The sequence below is a fragment of the Globicephala melas genome, chromosome 14 (assembly GCF_963455315.2).
Source record: "Globicephala melas chromosome 14, mGloMel1.2, whole genome shotgun sequence".
Taxonomy (NCBI): Eukaryota; Metazoa; Chordata; class Mammalia; order Artiodactyla; family Delphinidae; genus Globicephala; species Globicephala melas.
This window is the reverse complement of record NC_083327.1, coordinates 6,651,895-6,669,954: the sequence shown is the minus strand read 5'-3', so window position 1 is coordinate 6,669,954 and position 18,060 is coordinate 6,651,895. Positions and strand designations below refer to the sequence as shown.

The window sequence follows — 18,060 nt, the reverse complement described above, 5'->3', positions numbered from 1 at the left end:
CAGGGGAGCAGGAAAGGACTGTCTATTGGGTTTTTACATCCTCATGGAGTATATTACAATGTGCACACAAAAAGCCTTGAAACTCTTAAAGGCAAGTATCTGGGGGTGAGGAAGATTGTGTTCATTTATTAGGAGCTTTTTACTTTCTAAATTATTCATGTTTGAAAATTTTATTAATGAGCATGTATTCCTTTTGTAATTATCAACAACCAATAAAGATGGTTATTATTATTATTTTTTTTGCGGTACACGGGCCTCTCACTGTCGTGGCTTCTGCCGTTGCGGAGCACAGGCTCCAGACATGCAGGCTCAGCAGCCATGGCTCACGGGCCCAACCGCTCCGCGGCATGTGGGAGCTTCTCGGCCCAGGGCACGAACCCGCGTCCCCTGCATCGGCAGGCAGACTCTCAACCACTGCGCCACCAGGGAAGCCCAAGATGGTTATTATTTTTAAAGAACTCTGGTCTGTAATGTAAGGCTTCCTAGGTTTAAGAACATCACTCAGGAGAGTGTGTTCAGTCCTCACTGGTCTGGTCATATGCTGAATGAATAGTACATCCTGACCGGGTGGAAGAATGGAAAGATGGGCTGACGTGCCCTTTTCTACCTGTTCAGATGTGTCACTTTCTCTTTTCCCTTTCTCCCAGTCTTCCTGATTCAAACTACTACTATCCTTGTAACTAGTCACTCTCTCATCAGCAACACAGGTTTACAAGGCTTTTCCAACTTGAAACTCAAGCTACTGCCCAATGCTACCCCAATACTTAGGTGTTCAGAGTCAGCAAAAGAGTGAACCCAATTTATTAAATAAGCTTAATTCAATGGAAGGTACTGGGTTGGCCAAAAAGTGCCTTCGGTTTTTAAGTAAAAATAAAAGACACATTTTTCATTTTCACTAAGAACTTTATTGAACAATATAGTCACCCCTTTTTTCCACTACCTTCTGCCATTTTTCATGCAACTTCATAATTCCATCTTCCAAAAACTTTTTATCTTTTTGAGCAAAGAACTGTTCCAGGTGCCTTTTACAGTCTTCCAGGGAATTGAAATTTTTTCCATTAAGAGAATTTTGTAAAGACTGAGATAAATGGAAATCTGAAGTTGCAATGTCTGGTGAATATGGTGGATGAATCAAAACTTTCCAGCCAAGCTGTAACAGTTTTTGCCTGGTCATCAAAGAAACATGTGGTCTTGTGCTTTCCTGATGGAAGATTATACGTTTTCTGTTGACTAATTCTGGACGCTTTTCGTCAAGTTCTGCTTTCAGTTGGTCTAGTTGGGAGCAGTACTTGTTGGAATGATTCATTTGGTTTTCCGGAAGGGGCTCATAATAGGGGACTCCGTTCCAGTCCCACCATATACACAACATCACCTTCTTTGGATGAAGGCCGGCCTTTGATGTGGTTGGTAGTGGTTCATTTCCCTTGCCCCACGCTCTCTTCCATTCCACATTGTCGCGCAGTGTCCACTTTTCATCGCCCGTCACCATTTGTTTTAAAAATGGAAACTTTTCATTACGTTTCAGTAGAGAATCGCATGCGGAAATATGGTCAAGAAGGTTTTTTTCGCTTAACTTATATGGAACCCAAATGTCAAAGCGATTAACATAACCACGCTGGTGCAAATGATTTTCAACAATTGATTTGTATATTTTGAGTATGTCAGCTATCTCCCGCGTGATATAATATTGATTGTTCTCAATTAATGTCTCGATTTGATCGCTATCAACTTCAACTGGTCTACCCGATCATGGAGCATCGTCCAGCGAGAAATCTCCAGCACGAAATTTCTCAAACCACTTTTGACACGTTGGATCAGTCACAGCACTTTCTCCATACACTGCACAAATCGTTTTTTGTGTTTCAGTTGCGTTTTTACCTTTCTTGAAATAATAAAGCATAATATGCCGGAAATGGTGCTTTTTTCTTCCATATTCAATATTAAAATGGCTACACAAAAATCCACCAATTTTGATGTCTTTTTTTAAAATGCACGCTGATGTGACAGCTGTCACATACAACCTAACACAATTGTTTCGAATGAAGTTAAAGATAACTATGTGCTACTAGAGCCATCTTCTGGAAAAAACTGAATGAAACTTTTGGCCAACCCAGTACATCAGCTATTAAAAATGGTTCATTCTAGGCCTTTCCTGGTGGCACAGTGGTTGAGAGTCCGCCTGCCCATGCAGGGGACACGGGTTCGTGACCCGGTCCGGGAAGATCCCACATGCCGCGGAGCGGCTGCGCCTGTGAGCCATGGCCGCTAAGCCTGCGCGTCCGGAGCCTGAGCTCCGCAATGGGAGAGGCCACAGCAGTGAGAGGCCCGTGTACCACAAAAAAAAAAAAACAAAAAAACAAACAAAAAAATGGTTCATTCTAGTCTTGAAAAAAAATCACCAGCTTCACATAAAATTTAAAGTGGTAGGGAGATTATGATCTTTAATTCTTGAACTCCCCTCCTAACCACAAATTCTCCTTCACATACGGAGTTAAAAAGGGATGTAAGAGGAGTTTAAATTCTTGGCCCTTCAGCCAAATAAAATAGTAATAAATGGACTGGAGGGGGAGAAGAGAAATTGAAGAGATTTCTCCTCTGAGAATTGGTGCTGGTCTATGAATTCCCACTTCGAACTCCAAGAAGTGATATGTGTGTGGAAGGCTGAGGTGACATGTTGCCATTTAATCCCTAGCCTAGTAAGGGAGGCCTCGAGGGAGCTACTTGGGAAATCTGACATATGGTCCTTGCATCTGAGAGAGGGCTGGTACCCAACTTAGGCATGGGAGAACTTCAGCCGACCCTGGAGTTCAGCTGACTCCCTCTGGGATATCCAAGAAGGGCTGATAGCTTTAATATTAGAACTAGGACAAGGCAGCTACATTGGGAACGGCCTGCGCTCTCAAAGGTTATTGGTGCAAGCCATACGGATCATGTGGTGTACAGGGGATTTGGGCAGTGTGTGAGAAGGGGCAAAACTGGCCTGCCGTTGTCTTAAATTTCTCCTCCAAGCCAGCGGGCCTTCAGGAGAGGATTAGGAGACCTCAGCAGGAAGAGGCAGAAGTTTAAGTGACCACAGTATGCCCTGCAGCAGGTGAGGGAATTTTAAGTGGCTAGCTGGAGTAGAGATGTCTCTATTCACTTTGAGGAAACTATAGGAGAGAGGCCTCCCCAGAAGTGAATGGCCCACAGGAGGAAAAGTCACATTCAAACACTCGCAAGTTCAGAGAGCAGGAAACCACCCTGGATGGTACAATTCACAGTAAAACTCTTCCCGATTTTCTTCTTCCCTCCTCATTTTGCCCTTCCCTTCAGCAGGATTCCAGCCTGTAACAGGTCGGGGGTAACATAACCACATAATGCATTGTCAAGAGATGTGGGCTTCATCCATAAAGTTGTGTTGTGACTACAAATAAGTTTGCTCAATTCAGTGGTTAACGATGTACCCACGCTCCATGGACCCAGGCAAGCCACCCCGGAACCATTCCGTGGGCTTCACTATGGGCCTATGGCGGTACCTTGCTCACTTATTTATGAACATCACGAGTAGCTGCGATTTCATTCTGATATGTTCACAGAGTCAAGTACGTTTAGGGTATAAAGTCATCATGGAAATTTACAGGAATGTAGAGATCTAAATATAAAGGCCATAACATCACATGATAAGGCAGCGTCCAGCCCAGCAGCTACTCAGGCTGGGCCCCGGTGCCAGCAAATCAGAAGGTCATTTGGGCAGCTGGGAAACGTTCCCTTCATAGTCCGCCATGCCTGCAACCTGGGGAGGACTTCTGCCTTGGACACTAGGGAGCTTCTTCCTTTACAGCGGCAGGGGAAGCCCCCAAGGCGGCCGGGCTCTGCAGAAACAACACCTGCACCGCGCATGGGCTCCTAGCTTTTCCGGTTCAGCAGCCAGGACCTAATTAAGTATTCCACAGAGGTGACGTGGCCGGGACACCACGCCTCCTCAGAAACCCCGCCCCGCCCCGCAGCCGGCAGCGCGTGATGTCACGGCGTCCCGGACGCGCCCCGCCCCCGGCCGCTTGTCGCCAGGGGCCGCTCGCGGGTCCGGTCTCCTAGGCAACCAGGCGCTCCGCCCCTCCGCCCCTTTAACCTTTAGGGTCCGCTGGGCCGAGTCCTGCGCTCGCTCCCTTCTCCCCTCAGTTTCCACTCTTCGCCGGGGCTGTCCCGGCCGGAAGCGAAGATGGCGGCGGCGGCGGGTGCGGCGTCAGCCGAGCTGGTGATCGGCTGGTGCATCTTCGGCCTCCTGCTCCTGGTAGGGGAGACGCTTGGAGTTCCCCAGGGCCTGGACGGGGGAGGGGCAGCCCCGCCGTTGGTCTCCGGGGCCGGAACCCTCCTTGCCCCGCCCCGCCCGCTCCTGCGGGGGCTGCGGGGGCCCTGGACTGGGCCGCGGTGAGGGGCGCGCCGGCCCCTCGTTGCCCGCGCGGGGTGTTCCCCCCGGCTGGTGGCTGCGTCCTGACCCGAACTCCGCGCTGGCGCACCTGGGTATGGGGGCCCGGGGAGAGGAGGGGCCCTGGGACCCGGGAGCGCCCGCCTGCTCGAGTCCCGTGGGCGCCGCGTCGTCGCCCCGGAAGGGGGGTGCCTCTGCCCCTCTGAGTGGTCCACCTTGTCCCTTACCTTAGGATGGGGGGTCTTCAGCCTTCTCTCCCCATTGTGAGACCCTGCCTTGGTGACGTGCGGTGTTCGTTCTGACGCTGGGTTTCGCGTTCCTTCCTGGTCTCTGATGGGCGAAAACCTGTGCAGGGCGGAGCTGGGCCCCTGGTCACTGACGGTGTCAGGGTCTGTGTACCCACCTGTCTGACTTCAGGTGCCTCCTTCCCAGCCCCCTGGTTCCTGCTTCTCCAGTGAGCAAAACGTGGGCCTTAATGGGCCAAATGGCCTAGGTTGTACTTCCCTAACCTATGTTAAAACCCTTTTATTTGGGAATTCAGTTTATTTCACTTCGTACCCTTCCCCAGTCTCACTCTTCCCTCGTGGTCTCCAGCCCATCCTGTTGTTGCTTCAACAGGACAACACTCTGCCCCGAAGCATTTTGCCACTTTGCATTAGGAAAACAACAAAATCGAACCAAAAAACTGTTTACTTCACTTGTTGAAATCAAGACTTGTCTTATTTTACTTCACTTTCTTGATTCCACTACCGTGTCTGCAACCTCTGTGTTTTTCCAGTGTGTCTGTTTTTCCAGTAGGTGTTGCAGCGGAAACTACTCTCCCCTCCAAAGTGCGAAAACTTGAAAAGGCTTCTCTTGTTGCTTTTACCCCTCGCCGGGAAAGTAATAATGCCTTTACCCCGGAGCACACTTTATTCTGCTTGGAGAAAAGTGGAAACCGTGAAGGTTGGCTGTGGTTTCCAAAGCCTGTACTTGGAGAGTTCACTGGCTTTTCCATACCCTCGTATTCACTTGACTTTGTAGGGGAGCAAAATTTGGCGCCCCAGAATGTCTCTCTGGCTTGATGGTTAGTTCAGGCTGATTATATGTAAGAAACAGAAGACTCGGGAAATCTGTCTTTTTTACCTCTGTCTTAGCTGCTGGGAGAATTTTAGGTAAGGGGCTTGTTCCCAAAATAGAGTCGTCACCTGAGATATCTGCAGAGGATGTGGGCTAGGCGTGATGGTGGTGGTTCTCCGCTGGGCCTAGAGATCCGAGTCCCTCTGTCCTCTTGTGTCTGCCTGGCCCAGCAAAAGTGTATTTGCCAACCTTTTGCTTTCTGTCTGCCTGTGAATTGCCTTCCTCCCTGTTGAAGTCCCAAACCACCCCCCACCAGGATCCTCTGTCTATAGCTGAAAGTGGTATTTAAGGTGAGGGCTTTGGCCATTTTGGCGAGTTTTCTTGGGTCTCTCCCCTGTATACATGTTCTCAAGCGTTTGTTTGATTTTCTCCTGTTGATCTATCTCATGTCAATTTAGTTGTTAGACCAGTCAGAAGAACTGAAGAACGAAAGGTACATTTCCTCCTCCCTGACAGAGGAAAAAAAAGGAGCAGGTAACCTGTATCAAAGTTCAGGGGGGAGTCTCTTGGCAGTTATCAGTGAAAAACATGTAAGGTACAGCAGTTGTGCTGTAAATTGTAGGAGGATGCAAACAAAGCAAAATGTGGTCTTTAGGAGGGCCTGAAGATAGGTGGGAAAACAAAAATTCTTGTAACAGGTTATTTTAAGTACTGAAAACCAAAGTATGGTTTTATGAATTAAATAGGACTTCAGAGAATAGAGAACAATATTGGGAGAAAGTGGAATTGAGGCAAACTTTGGGTAGATAATGAAGGGAAGCCATTTAAGTTGGTGATATTACAGTGGGAACAAGATAAAATGAGAAGGGAATTAAAGGTCTGAAATTAGATGTTGGAGTAGAAAGAAATTAGTAATGAGGGCCATTGTTTAATTTTCTGCAAGTCTCTTTAGTTCCTGGATTATTAGAAGAGAGCTGAATTCTCATGTCTGCTTCTGCATTCAGCCTTTTCAGAGATTATTTTGGTTGAAGTATATGAAGTTTTAGTGATATGCAGTTGGAAGCAGAGTATCTTTTAGGTCATTGTGGACCTTGTTCTATAATACTACACCAAAACTCAGTAAGTAGAAGCTTCTTAATATGAAATATAGTTTCTGAAACCCTATCAGTGAACTTTTGTTCAGTTGTGTTAAAGTCCACGTTGTACTTTGAATGGATCTTTCCCCGTGTGTGGTTTTATAATGTGATGCATTTGATCATTTAGAAAATACTGGTTCACTGAGTTATGCAGATCTTCCAAATATGGATACCTTTCATTATATAAATCAAAATATCACATTCATCAGTATCACTACTGATCTTGTCAGAAGAAATGTCTCAGAAATGAATTGTCAAGCGCACAGTCGTGGATACAGGTTTTCCAAAAGTCTGGTTTTCATTTGAAAGCTTGAATTTTATCACCTGTAACAAATACTGTCAGTTGTTTTTCTTGAACTGATCGGCTTCCTTTGTTCATTTAGACAAAATCTGCCAAATATCCAAGTCTGAATAACCATAGTTAGTCACTTGTGCTTTCAAGTGAAAATGATGTTTCTTGGAAATAGTGCCTAGTTTGGCTTTTGACTCTTAAATACTGAGGTGCTTTTCCTGGGGGCAGCCAGCCATCGCAGGTCGAGTACATACTTCCAGTATGCATTTCCCCACAGAGTATTAAAAGAGTCAAGTGTTGAAGTTTAATAAAGGTAACATTTACTGCTTTGTCAATTATAGTTTTAAGTTAAATAGTCTTTAAAAAGATTTCTTTTTCCCCCTTATGTGAGTGTGGTGTGGTGGTAAAGAGTAAGATTACTACTGGCACGTTTGGTGCCATTGTCTTGATTCATGCTTAAATCGCCAGCAGTTTTCCCCACCGAGGCTTTTGCACCATCATGTATCAACATAGTGACAGAGGCGGATGACGTCTTAGTATTATTATGGGGTTAGTTTCAATTTGCAAATCCCCAGAAAGGGTTGTGGGACTGCCAGGGGTCTGGGGATTTAACACTTTGAGAACTGCTGCCAGTCATCTTCTAAAGAATCAGAACACTGAGACTGACTACTTTTGTAACCTTGGGCAAACAGGATGGACTTCATTTTCTTCTGCCGCATAAGGCAAGGTGAGACTTGGCCCCTCCAAAGCCTATAGTCTAACTGTCCGTGTTTACTCTGTCAATCTGAGCTCCTCTACCTAAGCCTCCCCCTGCAGGATGCTCAGTAATTTGGTTTACACCATCTCTCCAGTTGCACTTCCCGTTACTGTACAAGATTGAGTCTCCGTTTCTGTAAAGCAAGTTTACTCTTGCTACTCAAAGTGAGGGCATCGTCTGGGAACTTGTGAGAAATACAAAATATAAGACCCCAGCCCCACCGAATCAGAATCAGCAGTTCGACAAGATCCCAGGCAGTAGGTGTGTGCGTTCATTTAACAAAAGTTTATCTGTTTTCATGTCTGCCTCTGCCCAGGTGCTTCTCCACCTTGACTGCTCATTAAAGCCACCTGGGGAGTGTTAAAAGCCCTAATGCCCAGACAGGTGAAATCACAATCTCTTGGGAGGCGTTGGGGACTGCTCTAAACATTTCCTTATAGTTGTTAGCAAAATTATGCATTGGTTTCTTTTATGAAATCCTCTAAGATGTTATTTCATATGACATTTAATAATAATTGCTGCTGTTCGTGGCGCTGTGCTAAACCCTTCATTCAGTTTTTATAACTGCTATGAAAGAAGTATTCTTATTTCTATCTTACAGTTGAGGACATCTGGTTTATTTTATAACGTAGTAACTATTGATAGATTTGTTACCGAGTCCAAGCTCGCTCTGCTCGCCGCATGACAGGCCAATGAACCCGAGACGAGGTGTCAGGGCAAGGAATACGACTTTACTCGCAGACCGAGAAGATGGTGGACTAGTGTCTCTGAAAAACCATCTTATGGGGTCTGGATGCCAGTTTCTTTTGCAGAATCAGAGAGGGAGAGGCCTTGAGGAAGTAAAGTAAAAGGGCCATCAGTCTTGCAAAACACTTCCTGGAATGACCAGCCTGGGAGAGGGGATGTGTTAGTTTCTTTTTCCTTGCAGCCATTCACAGGCAGGCGGGTTCCCTGAGGCGGGCCATTAGGTATGGTTATAATAACAAAAGCAACGAAAAGCAAAGGTTAAAGTCAAAGAAACAGATCCAACTTGGAGTCCGATTTAGCTCTTCCCTGTTACAGATTTAACCTGTAAACAACTGTTTGGGGTTCTGTTTTAAGACTGTAAAGGGACCTTGAGACCAAAAAGTTTGGGAACCTCTGGCTTAACTATTTTGCCTGCGTTGCCCTTTCCCTGCCTGTTATTGGCAAACTCCTTCCTTTGCAGTAACACCTGTCACTCTGAACTTTGTAAAAGTGCAGATCTCCTTGAAGTCGAACAAAAAATTTATTGAGCACTTTGTTGCAGGATAGAAAGAAAAGGTTCATCTTCCAGTGGCTTCCAAAATAATTGGGGAATATTTTAAATATCTCAATTAATTTAGAAACAAACCCATTAAATATTAATATAAGTAACATTTTATGAAAGAATATTTTCCAGAACAAAAAGAAATTAGTAAGTTGTTAAGCCGGAATTTGAATGAAGGTCTTCTTTCTCTCTCTCCCTCCTTCCCTTCCTTCCTTTCTTTTTCTTTCTTTCTCTCTCTTTCCCCTTTCTTCCTCCCTCCCTTCTCTCTCTCGTTTCTTTCTTTCTCCCTTTGAAGCTTTCTTTCTTTCTCTCTCCCTCCCTTCCTTCCTTCCTTTTCTTTCTTTCTCTCTCTCCCTCTCTCCCCCTCCCTCTCTCCCTCCCTCCCTCCCTCCCTCTCTGTCCTTCTTTCTCTCCCTTCCTTCCTTCCTTCTTCCTCCCTCCCTTCCTTCCTCCCTCCCTCCCTCCCCCCCCTCCTTTGTTTCTTTCTCTCCAACAACCAGGTTCCCAGGAGCACATTTTCCTTTTCACCTTATTTTTTCCTGCTATTCTGATACCAACTGAAATGTTAATAATGTAAAGGAATTACATGCAACAACTTGGATGGATTTCAGATTCATTATGCTAAGTGAAAGAAGCCAGACTCAAAAGACATGCTATATAAGGACATGATGACATTCTAGAAAAAGCAGAAGGTATGGGGACAGATAACAGATAGTGGTTGTCGAGGGCTGGGGAGTAGAGAGACGGGTTAACTCTGGAGGGGCAAAGGGGATTTTTCTGCAGTGATGGAACTGTTCTTATATCTTGACTGTGGTTGGAGAATTTGGAAACTGAAACTAGTTAGGTGGTGCTTAGGTTAGTTAGGCGGTGCTTAGTTCAGTTCTGGCTCCTGAACTAGAAGGGAAGTAACGTTACATGAAAAACTGGGTTTGGTTTGCCTGTTGATGGGTGTTGAACCAAAAGACACAACCAAGCCGAAGAGCAGGAGTAGGGAGAACACTGGGGATCCTTCCCAAAGCAGTGTCTCCTCAACAGCAAGTTTGGGGGAGTTTTAAGCTAAGGGTGTATGCATATTATTAAGGGGCTTGAGCAGAGGAATAGAATTGGGGCAAAGGTCCACAGAGTCCAAGCTTTAATTGATTCAAGTCACTAGGGTCAGAAAAGGTCAACATCATCACCCCTTAGGTTCCAGTTGATATAGTGGTTGAGCACCCCAGGCGGGGTGAAATTCTGCAAAACAGCTCAAGAAAGTGCTTCCGGCTAATCTTTACCACCTGTTGAAACAGAATTGGGAGTTTACAACTGATTTATTATCTTTACTGTTGTTACTTCTCTCACCTGATAAGTCTTTTGTTCCTTTAAGATCTTTAGTTACTGAGACCCATTCAAGCAAGTGCGCTGTAGCCAGGCTTAGATGGCTTGGGCCAAAAGGGGCTTCTCTTAAGTCAAGAAGGCCATGCCTGGCTCTCTTTCTCTAGGGAATCCCTGCCCTGTCTGCTTACAGTGAAAGTTAAATCTGTTGAAAAGAATGAAATGCCAAAACTAAGTTTGTGTCCCAGGGCTTTGATAGAGCTTGGTTAAAACTCTGGTTCGCCTCAGATTGGAATCCTCAGGCATTTGAAGTGCTGCCTGGAGGAGCCTCACTCTGATTGAAGTGGTTTGCGGGTGGGTGTACAGGTAGGAATTTAAGTTTTTACCCAGGGGATTCTAACACAGCCAAGGTTGAGAATCACTGATTCAGGATCTGTCTGCTTCCCCTAGGATTAGGGCGGAGGTTCTCGAAGTGTAGTCCTTGGACCAGCATCAGCCTCACCTGGGAACTTGTGACAAATGCAGGTTTTCTGGACCTTCTCCAGACCTGTTGGATCTGTAACTCTGTGCTTTAGCAGCCCTCCAGGGGATTCTGATGCTGGAATCTGAAGTTAGAGGATTGCGCGAGTACAGTCCTATAACCTCTGTTAGTTTCTAGGAAGATGGAGATGAGACGTCAACCTCAGTACCTCTGAGTGTACTTTTTCCCTGAAAAGTTCCTTGCAGTGCACGTGCATCCATTTTCAGTGTTCACTTTTCTTCGTTTAATGCCCTTTGAAATGTGAATTATAATATAATGTGTCAATTGCATGGTGATTATTGGCAGTTAATCTTTAGTTGAATGGTACTCTTGAACTGTCATAATGGGACAGAAGTTAATTTTAATTCAAGTGGTATTCTGTGATGCTTCAGCAGTAAGAATACGGTAGAATAACTACTAGTTATGTCTTCTTTAGGTTGGGGAGATCTATAGGGAAAAGTATTCAGAGCTAGTTAGAACTGTAATGTTGTGTGAAACCATGAATGGTTATACTGTGTTCAGTGAGGAAATGTGTAACTGAGCACTGTTATTGATAACTTTTGCTTGTTTTTTTTGGTGTCTTGGCACCCAAGTGAAGTTGTACTGCTTTCATGAACTCGGCTTGGAAAGGTATAAATCTTGAATAAATTTATAAGGGGTAGTGGATGTTGCTTGCACATCCGGAAGAATCGCTACTTGACATAATGTTTCCCATTGGGAACTTACAAACACAGACTAAAATCAGTTTTAGAGAATACATAGGGCAGTAACAAAACATTTCTTTCTGTTCTATTTCAGGCTATTTTGGCATTCTGCTGGGTTTATGTTCGTAAATATCAAAGTCAGCGGGAAAGTGAAGTTGTCTCCACCATAACAGCGATCTTTTCTCTGGCGATTGCTCTCATCACATCAGCACTTCTACCAGTGGATATATTTTTGGTTTCCTACATGAAAAACCAAAATGGTACATTTAAGGTAATTATCATCATACTATGGGAATTTTTCCCTTTCATATTCTTGGCAATTAAGTATTTACTGAAATGTTTAGCAGTGCAGTGTATGTTGTGTTTTATTGTCGTCTCTGGGAATAAGCGGGAATGGAAATGCACTTAGAGGCCGAGCATGTGACAACTACATGGAACAGACTGCTCGCTGACTTACACCCATCCAAGTGTGAAGAATACCTTTGTTAATTGGAAAATGTGCTAAGTAATCATAATAGGGTTATTTTTGTGCCTCTTGCAGCTCCCTTGAAGTCTGTTTGACTTGATCTGCATCAATGCAGTACGTAGATAATTTAGAAGGGGTTTTGTTAGTGGCAGATTAGGGTCTTCATCTCTATGTCACATTGAGTACTCTGAGTCACTGTGATGTGGGCTGCGGGTTATCAGACCTGAGTTCTAATCTTGATTCGCACTGTCTAACTTGTGTCTTTGGCCAAACTGAACTTTTCTGGACTTCAAGTTCCTCATTTTTAAAATGCATGGTGTTGGACTGGAAAATTTCTGAGTTCCTTTTCAATTATGCAGGTTACTTTTACATTTCTTATTAGTGTAACCTTCTGTGAGGCAGGAACTGTATCTTGTTTGTTTCTGTATGCCCAGTGTCTGACAAGCAGTAGGTACTTAAATATTTGAATGAAATATTATTTCAGTTATCTCAATAATGCATGGTTCCAAAATAAGTTCCTGAATTGGGCCAACTGGGCTGAAATGATTTGGTAATTTTTGGTAGTTAGGTTTGGATAGATTCTGATTGCTGTGAAAACTACGGTTATTTTCTGTAGGTCAATCATTCATTTAGCGAGTATCAGTTGACCACTTAGTGTGTGCCAAACACTATACAGAGATAGTAACTAACATTTGTTGAGTATTTACTATGTGTCAGACCCTTTCCTAAATGGTTTACATGTCTTCACGCCATTAATGTCCCAACAGCCCTATGAGGTAGATAGTGTTATCCGCTTTTATGGGCAGGAAGCCAGGGTTCAGAGAGGTGACGTGACGCATCTCAGGTCTTGGGGTTTGTAAGTGCTGTTGCTGGGATTTGAAGTTCTGCAGTCTGGCTCCAAGGCTCTTTGCTCTCTGGGATCTGGATCTGTACCTCTATCTATATCTATCCATCTGATACAGTGGAAGTAGTGTTATCCCTTGTATAATTGTTGTTTGAGTAGGAGATTTTTTAAGTTTTAAATTTAGAATATTTGATTTGTTTAGATTTTGTGGGATTATGTTTTCATCTTGAAATTTCTAAAGTAAGTATTTTCATGAAATTATGAACTTGCCCTTAGATTATGTAGTTGTTCTGGGACCATGCTTAATTTAGTAGTCACTTTCTGGGTACTAGTTTTTTGTTTTACTTTTGTTTTTTTTAACCCGTGAGATTGCATTTATACTTGTTTAAACAAGACTTAGGAATTCACCCACCTAAAGAAGCAAAAGTATTACCCATAAAAACTTGGGGCATTTATTTTATTAATAATATGCCCCAAAAGAGAAGAAAATATATAACTGTAGTTAATGTGCTTATTTTATGGTTGTTAAATCTGAATGTGCACCAATAATTAGAAGGGAAAAATTCCATGTTAGTGTTTTTTCCCCCAATTAAAAAAAAAAGTTTTCTTTCATTATTGAGGGATTATTCATTCAGCAATTGTATGTTTTTTTTTCTGCTGTTCATTTACTTAGTTGTCTCTGTTTAGTTCTGTTTGTTTTTAGATAACTCAGCTTAATGTACCAGTTGTTTTCCCAATACTTTGATGCCTTTCTTGATATTTTAAACATTCTTTGTTTCCCTTTCTGTCTTTTTCTGGGAGGGCTGGATGGGGGACTAGTGAAATTCATAAGAGTTGTCATTTGAAGCTGGCATGTGCTAACACTCAAAGGAGAACTGAAAAGACTTTCAAAGGACACTTCCCCAGTAAACCGTAGCGGGTATTTTCTCCAAAATGTTATTAATGAATTCCCTTGGGGTGCTTAGTGAAAGACAAGAGTAGGTATTTAAGAATTAGTTTTCAGACTTCATGCGGCAGCTGTAAATTTAGCTGTCTTCAGGTAGAAGTGCCCACAGTGTCTTTAATCTCTTCTGTCCTTATTAGTCAGGATGAATGTGCAAGTTGACGTTGTTTTCCATGATGAATTATGTTGTACCCTAAGTATAACAGTGTGCATTTCTTATTCCTAAATGAATATAAGTAACGTCTAACTTTCTCCATTTCCACCTCAAATATTGAAGCCTCTAAACCGATTAGGGACCTGCTTATAAGGTATAATTGTTTGGAAACTCGAGATGTCGAGGACTCCTAACATTTGGCGTAGGAACTGAGGGTGCCAGGCAGGCAGTCTGCATACTTTCCCTGTTTTGTCTTATTTGCCTTCCTAGCTGTTTCTGCCTTCTTTTGACCAAGGGTATATTGTAATAACGTCTGAACTGTTTCCATTCACCTTTTTTTTTTTTTTTTGTGGTACGCCAGCCTCTCACTGCTGTGGCCTCTCCCGTTGCGGAGCACAGGCTCTGGACGCGCAGGCCCAGCGGCCATGGCTCACGGGCCCAGCCACTCCATGGCATGTGGAATCTTCCTGGACCAGGGCATGAACCCGTGTCCCCTGCATCGGCAGGCGGATTCTCAACCACTGTGCCACCAGGGAAGCCCCCATTCACCTTTTTTTAAACACATGGCACTATGAATAATTTCAGCCAGATAATTTCTTTGTTTCTAGTTTTTGTGAAATAATTAACTTTATAGATTAAAAAGGAAAAAAAAAACCTTAAAGTATAGCCAGAAGTGTTCTATTATAGTGTCTAATTGACCAATAACTTTAGCTAGTGATATACACAAAGTATACCAATCAGAAAAATCAGAAATGGCCACTAATGTGAACAAATATTCTTTATTTTATACAGTGTGTAAAATTAAAATAAAATCAGTAGTTAAGATATGGCATCACAACATTTGTTTTGGTAGCTAAAATGTTCACCTCCTCCTTCCCTCCATCAATGGTTAGTCTCTGTATGGCCCATAATTAGGAGATGTCTGGGTTGAACTCTACTGCTGCCTCATTCCTGCTCTCAGATGCTGGTAATTTTATCTTAGAACTCTGTACTCTTCGCTACACCTTAAGTATATTCATGCACTTAATATTGACTAAGTATGAAATGTGTACCTGACAGAGGCGTGGATGCTAGAGATTAACGATTACAACCAACGAGGCCGCTGCTCTCAGGGAGCTCACGTTCTGTGAGAGCAGACCAACAGTCAGCAAACAAAACAAGCTAGCTTCCTAGCGCTCACTCCTGTGAGGATGCAGAACAGAGCGATGTGAGGCTCAGCTGGGTTGTGGGTGTTGAGGCAGGACAACGGGCTGAGGAGGGCCAGGCTGCCGGGTCCTGGAGGTGGGAACTGAGTGAAGGCCTGGAGGTGGGAACTGAGTGAAGGCCGCCTCAGGGAGAAGCAGCAGCAGGTACGGAGGCCCTCAGGCAGACGTGCTTTTGGCCCATTGGCTGAGGTGTGGCATTGGGGGCCGTGCTTTGCTACGAGCTGAGATGAAGAAGAAGGTGGGGACACATTGTGACTTTTAGGCCATGTTAATGGGTTTAGATTTTCTTCCAAGGGCAATGGGAAGTTAGTGAAGGTAAAAAGTAAAGGTGATGTGGGTTAGAGGGGTACTAGTGGAGAAAAGCGATTAAAAGCGGTATGGATTTTGGAGCTAGAGCTGCTTGGATTGGCTGATGGATTAGATATGGGGATGGAAGGAAAATGAAAACTAGAGATTGACGAAGCACTAAAGCCTAGTACACCTTAGAGAAATAGGGCAGCCTGGGGGAGTAATTAGACCTGTGTGTGCACACGGGCACGTGAGGGATGTAGAAAAAAGAGCCGTATTTTGGACAAGTTACCTTCAAGGTGCCTATCATACGTATTCAAGTGCGGCGTCGAGCAGGGAGTTGAAGCTCCAGGGAAACCTTAGGGTTGGAGAGAAGTATCTGGAAGTCATCAGCATGTGCACGGTATTCAGAGCTATGCACTGTCCAGCAGCTGGGGAGACTGAGTGGGCAGACAAGGCAGCATGGGCCGTGGATTCGAGAGCCGCGCTAGTTACCTGGAGCTGGCCCAAGGGGAGGAGCTGCAGCCTGGGAGGTGGGAAGGAAAACGAAAGAGGGGCTTCTCAGGAGAAGAATGTGTTTCAGGAAGAGTGATGCTGAGAGGTGGAGGGAGAGAGGGAGGGGAGTGACTGCACTCCCCATGGAGCCGCGGGGCAGTTGGTGGGAGTGGCTGAGAGCCGGCAGAAGGTGAGGGAGCAGTGACAGGGGATGCTGACAGCTTTTCAGGAAGCTCTGTCCTCCAGGGGAGTAGGAGGTGGGGTGGGGTGTGTTTATCTGTGGTGGTGGTGTGTCCTTTCATGGAAACTACTAGAGCTTGTGTACTTCAGGGTTCAGTAGAGTGGGAGAGGTGTCTGGGAGGAGAGAAAGGGTATCGCTGCAGGTGCAGCGTCCCTGTGAAGGCAGAGGGGTGGGGACCCAAAGGGAAAGGGTTGGCTGTAAATGGCGCGGGTGCTCGGCGGAAGGAAGGGCTAGCATTCGAGTACAGATGGCGGTCACAGATGGCGGTCGGTTCTAGACTGGGGAGTGAATTGAGTAGCTCTCTTTTGTCCTCAGATATTTTGAGAGACCTTTAAGTCAGTGTTTGTCAACCATCGGCTTCTGTGCTGGGTGACCGTTGTGAGGGCTATCCTGTGCATTGCAGGTGTTTAGCAGGTCCTGGCCTCTGCCACTTGATGCCGGTAGCCTACAGAGCCTGCCGCCACCCTCCAGCATCTCCAGGACATTGCCAGGTGTCCATGGGGGGTGGGAGTCACCCCTGCATGAGAACCATTGGTCTAAGGTGAGGTTATCTGGTAAAATTAAGGAGAGTCAAGTGTGGTTTGGGGCTGGACGGAGCATTTCAGAAAGTCATCTTGAAGAATGGGAGAGGGAGTTTTACATACACGAACCGCTTACCTCTTTGTTCTGTGGACTCTATATCCTTTTCCTTTCTTCTAAAATGTTCTTCTTCGTATTCTTTACTTAGTATTCGTTCTTGTTTGTCTCACATTCCTGGGGGGCTGCTGGAGTTCCTTTCGGTCTCTACTTTGGGAGGCAGTAGCTTGTGAAATGTATCAAGGGCACAGCATTTCTCAAAATGTAGAAGAAGGAAGTTTCATAAACTAAGCTCTTTTGACAGTACATCAGATACCTTGGAGGCAAGACTGTATATAAAAGCCAAATACACAAATAGTACTTCAGTGATGTTGTATATTTTACACATATTTTTGCTTTAAAATAGTAACAGTAATGCTCTCTAACTGCCACAAGATTTGGTTAAACTAAAGAACGTTGGAGGGTAAAAGATACTAAATTTCAGTGAACCTTTGGCTTTAATTACCTTCAGACTTTCTACATTTAATCTTTTTCTGAGGTTGGGGTCTTCTTCAATTTTGAAGTTTAACTTTTATGTGATTCTCAATGGGTACGTTAATACCTCGTGGGGTTGTCTTGGAAATTGGTAGGGAGCTTGCGTGAGGATAGATGTAATTATCCTCTGTTTCAAAAACTCTTCAAGTTTGAAAAATCTTTTAAAATGTCTGTTTTGATGTATAAACAATGACTAAAGAAACAGAGCTTTTGGGAGTAGAAGCTTTGGTTGTGTGTATATTCATTTGGATACTTGCGTCGTTGATGAAGAAATTTCCAGTCATTGGCTAGAATTCTCCCCAGTGCTTTTCCAGTCCTGTGTGGTAAGCACTGCTTAACGTTCTTTCCATTTTTCTGTAGTATATGTACAGTGTTTCTTTCATTACGTTTTTTAGACAAAGGTTGTGTATGTCGTTACAACTGTTGGTTGCAACTTGTTTTGTTTACCCGCACTCAGAAGTACTTTATGGATATCCATATACACCTGGATGTTTTTCAGATGACTTTTAGAATCAGCATGGCAAAACACTGTACCCACTATTGGGATTTTGATAGACAATATATAGTGTTTGTAGATTAATTTGGAGGGGTTTGGTATTTACAGTCTTTTCATGTGGGAAAGTGTGACTTTTCATTTATTTGGATCTTTTTTATATTCTGTAATTATTTGTTTATATAGTTAACAAAATTTTAAAATTTATACCATTAAGTTTTTCTTTTTTTAAAAAATTTATTTGGGGCTTCCCTGGTGGCGCAGTGGTTGAGAGTCCGCCTGCCGATGCAGGGGACACGGGTTCATGCCCCGGTCTGGGAAGATCCCACATGCCGCGGAGCGGCTGGGC

The 18,060-nt window shown here is 44.2% G+C and overlaps 1 protein-coding gene across 2 annotated transcripts in view; it reads left to right on the top strand.

Annotated features, from left to right (window-relative positions):
- The first annotated feature begins 4,009 nt into the window (after positions 1 to 4,009).
- The window catches only part of LMBRD1 (LMBR1 domain containing 1), a 116,542-nt gene continuing 102,491 nt past the window's right edge, over positions 4,010 to 18,060 (top strand). The window contains exons 1-2 of one of the 2 annotated variants that reach the window (XM_030859194.3): positions 4,010 to 4,270; positions 11,567 to 11,743. In XM_030859194.3, coding sequence (XP_030715054.1) covers positions 4,199 to 4,270; positions 11,567 to 11,743 — 249 coding nt within the window. In that variant the 5' untranslated portion in view covers positions 4,010 to 4,198. Of the gene's footprint in view, positions 4,271 to 4,351; positions 4,501 to 11,566; positions 11,744 to 18,060 lie in introns of those variants that run through there. The other variant, XM_060283770.2, reaches the window with a different exon arrangement.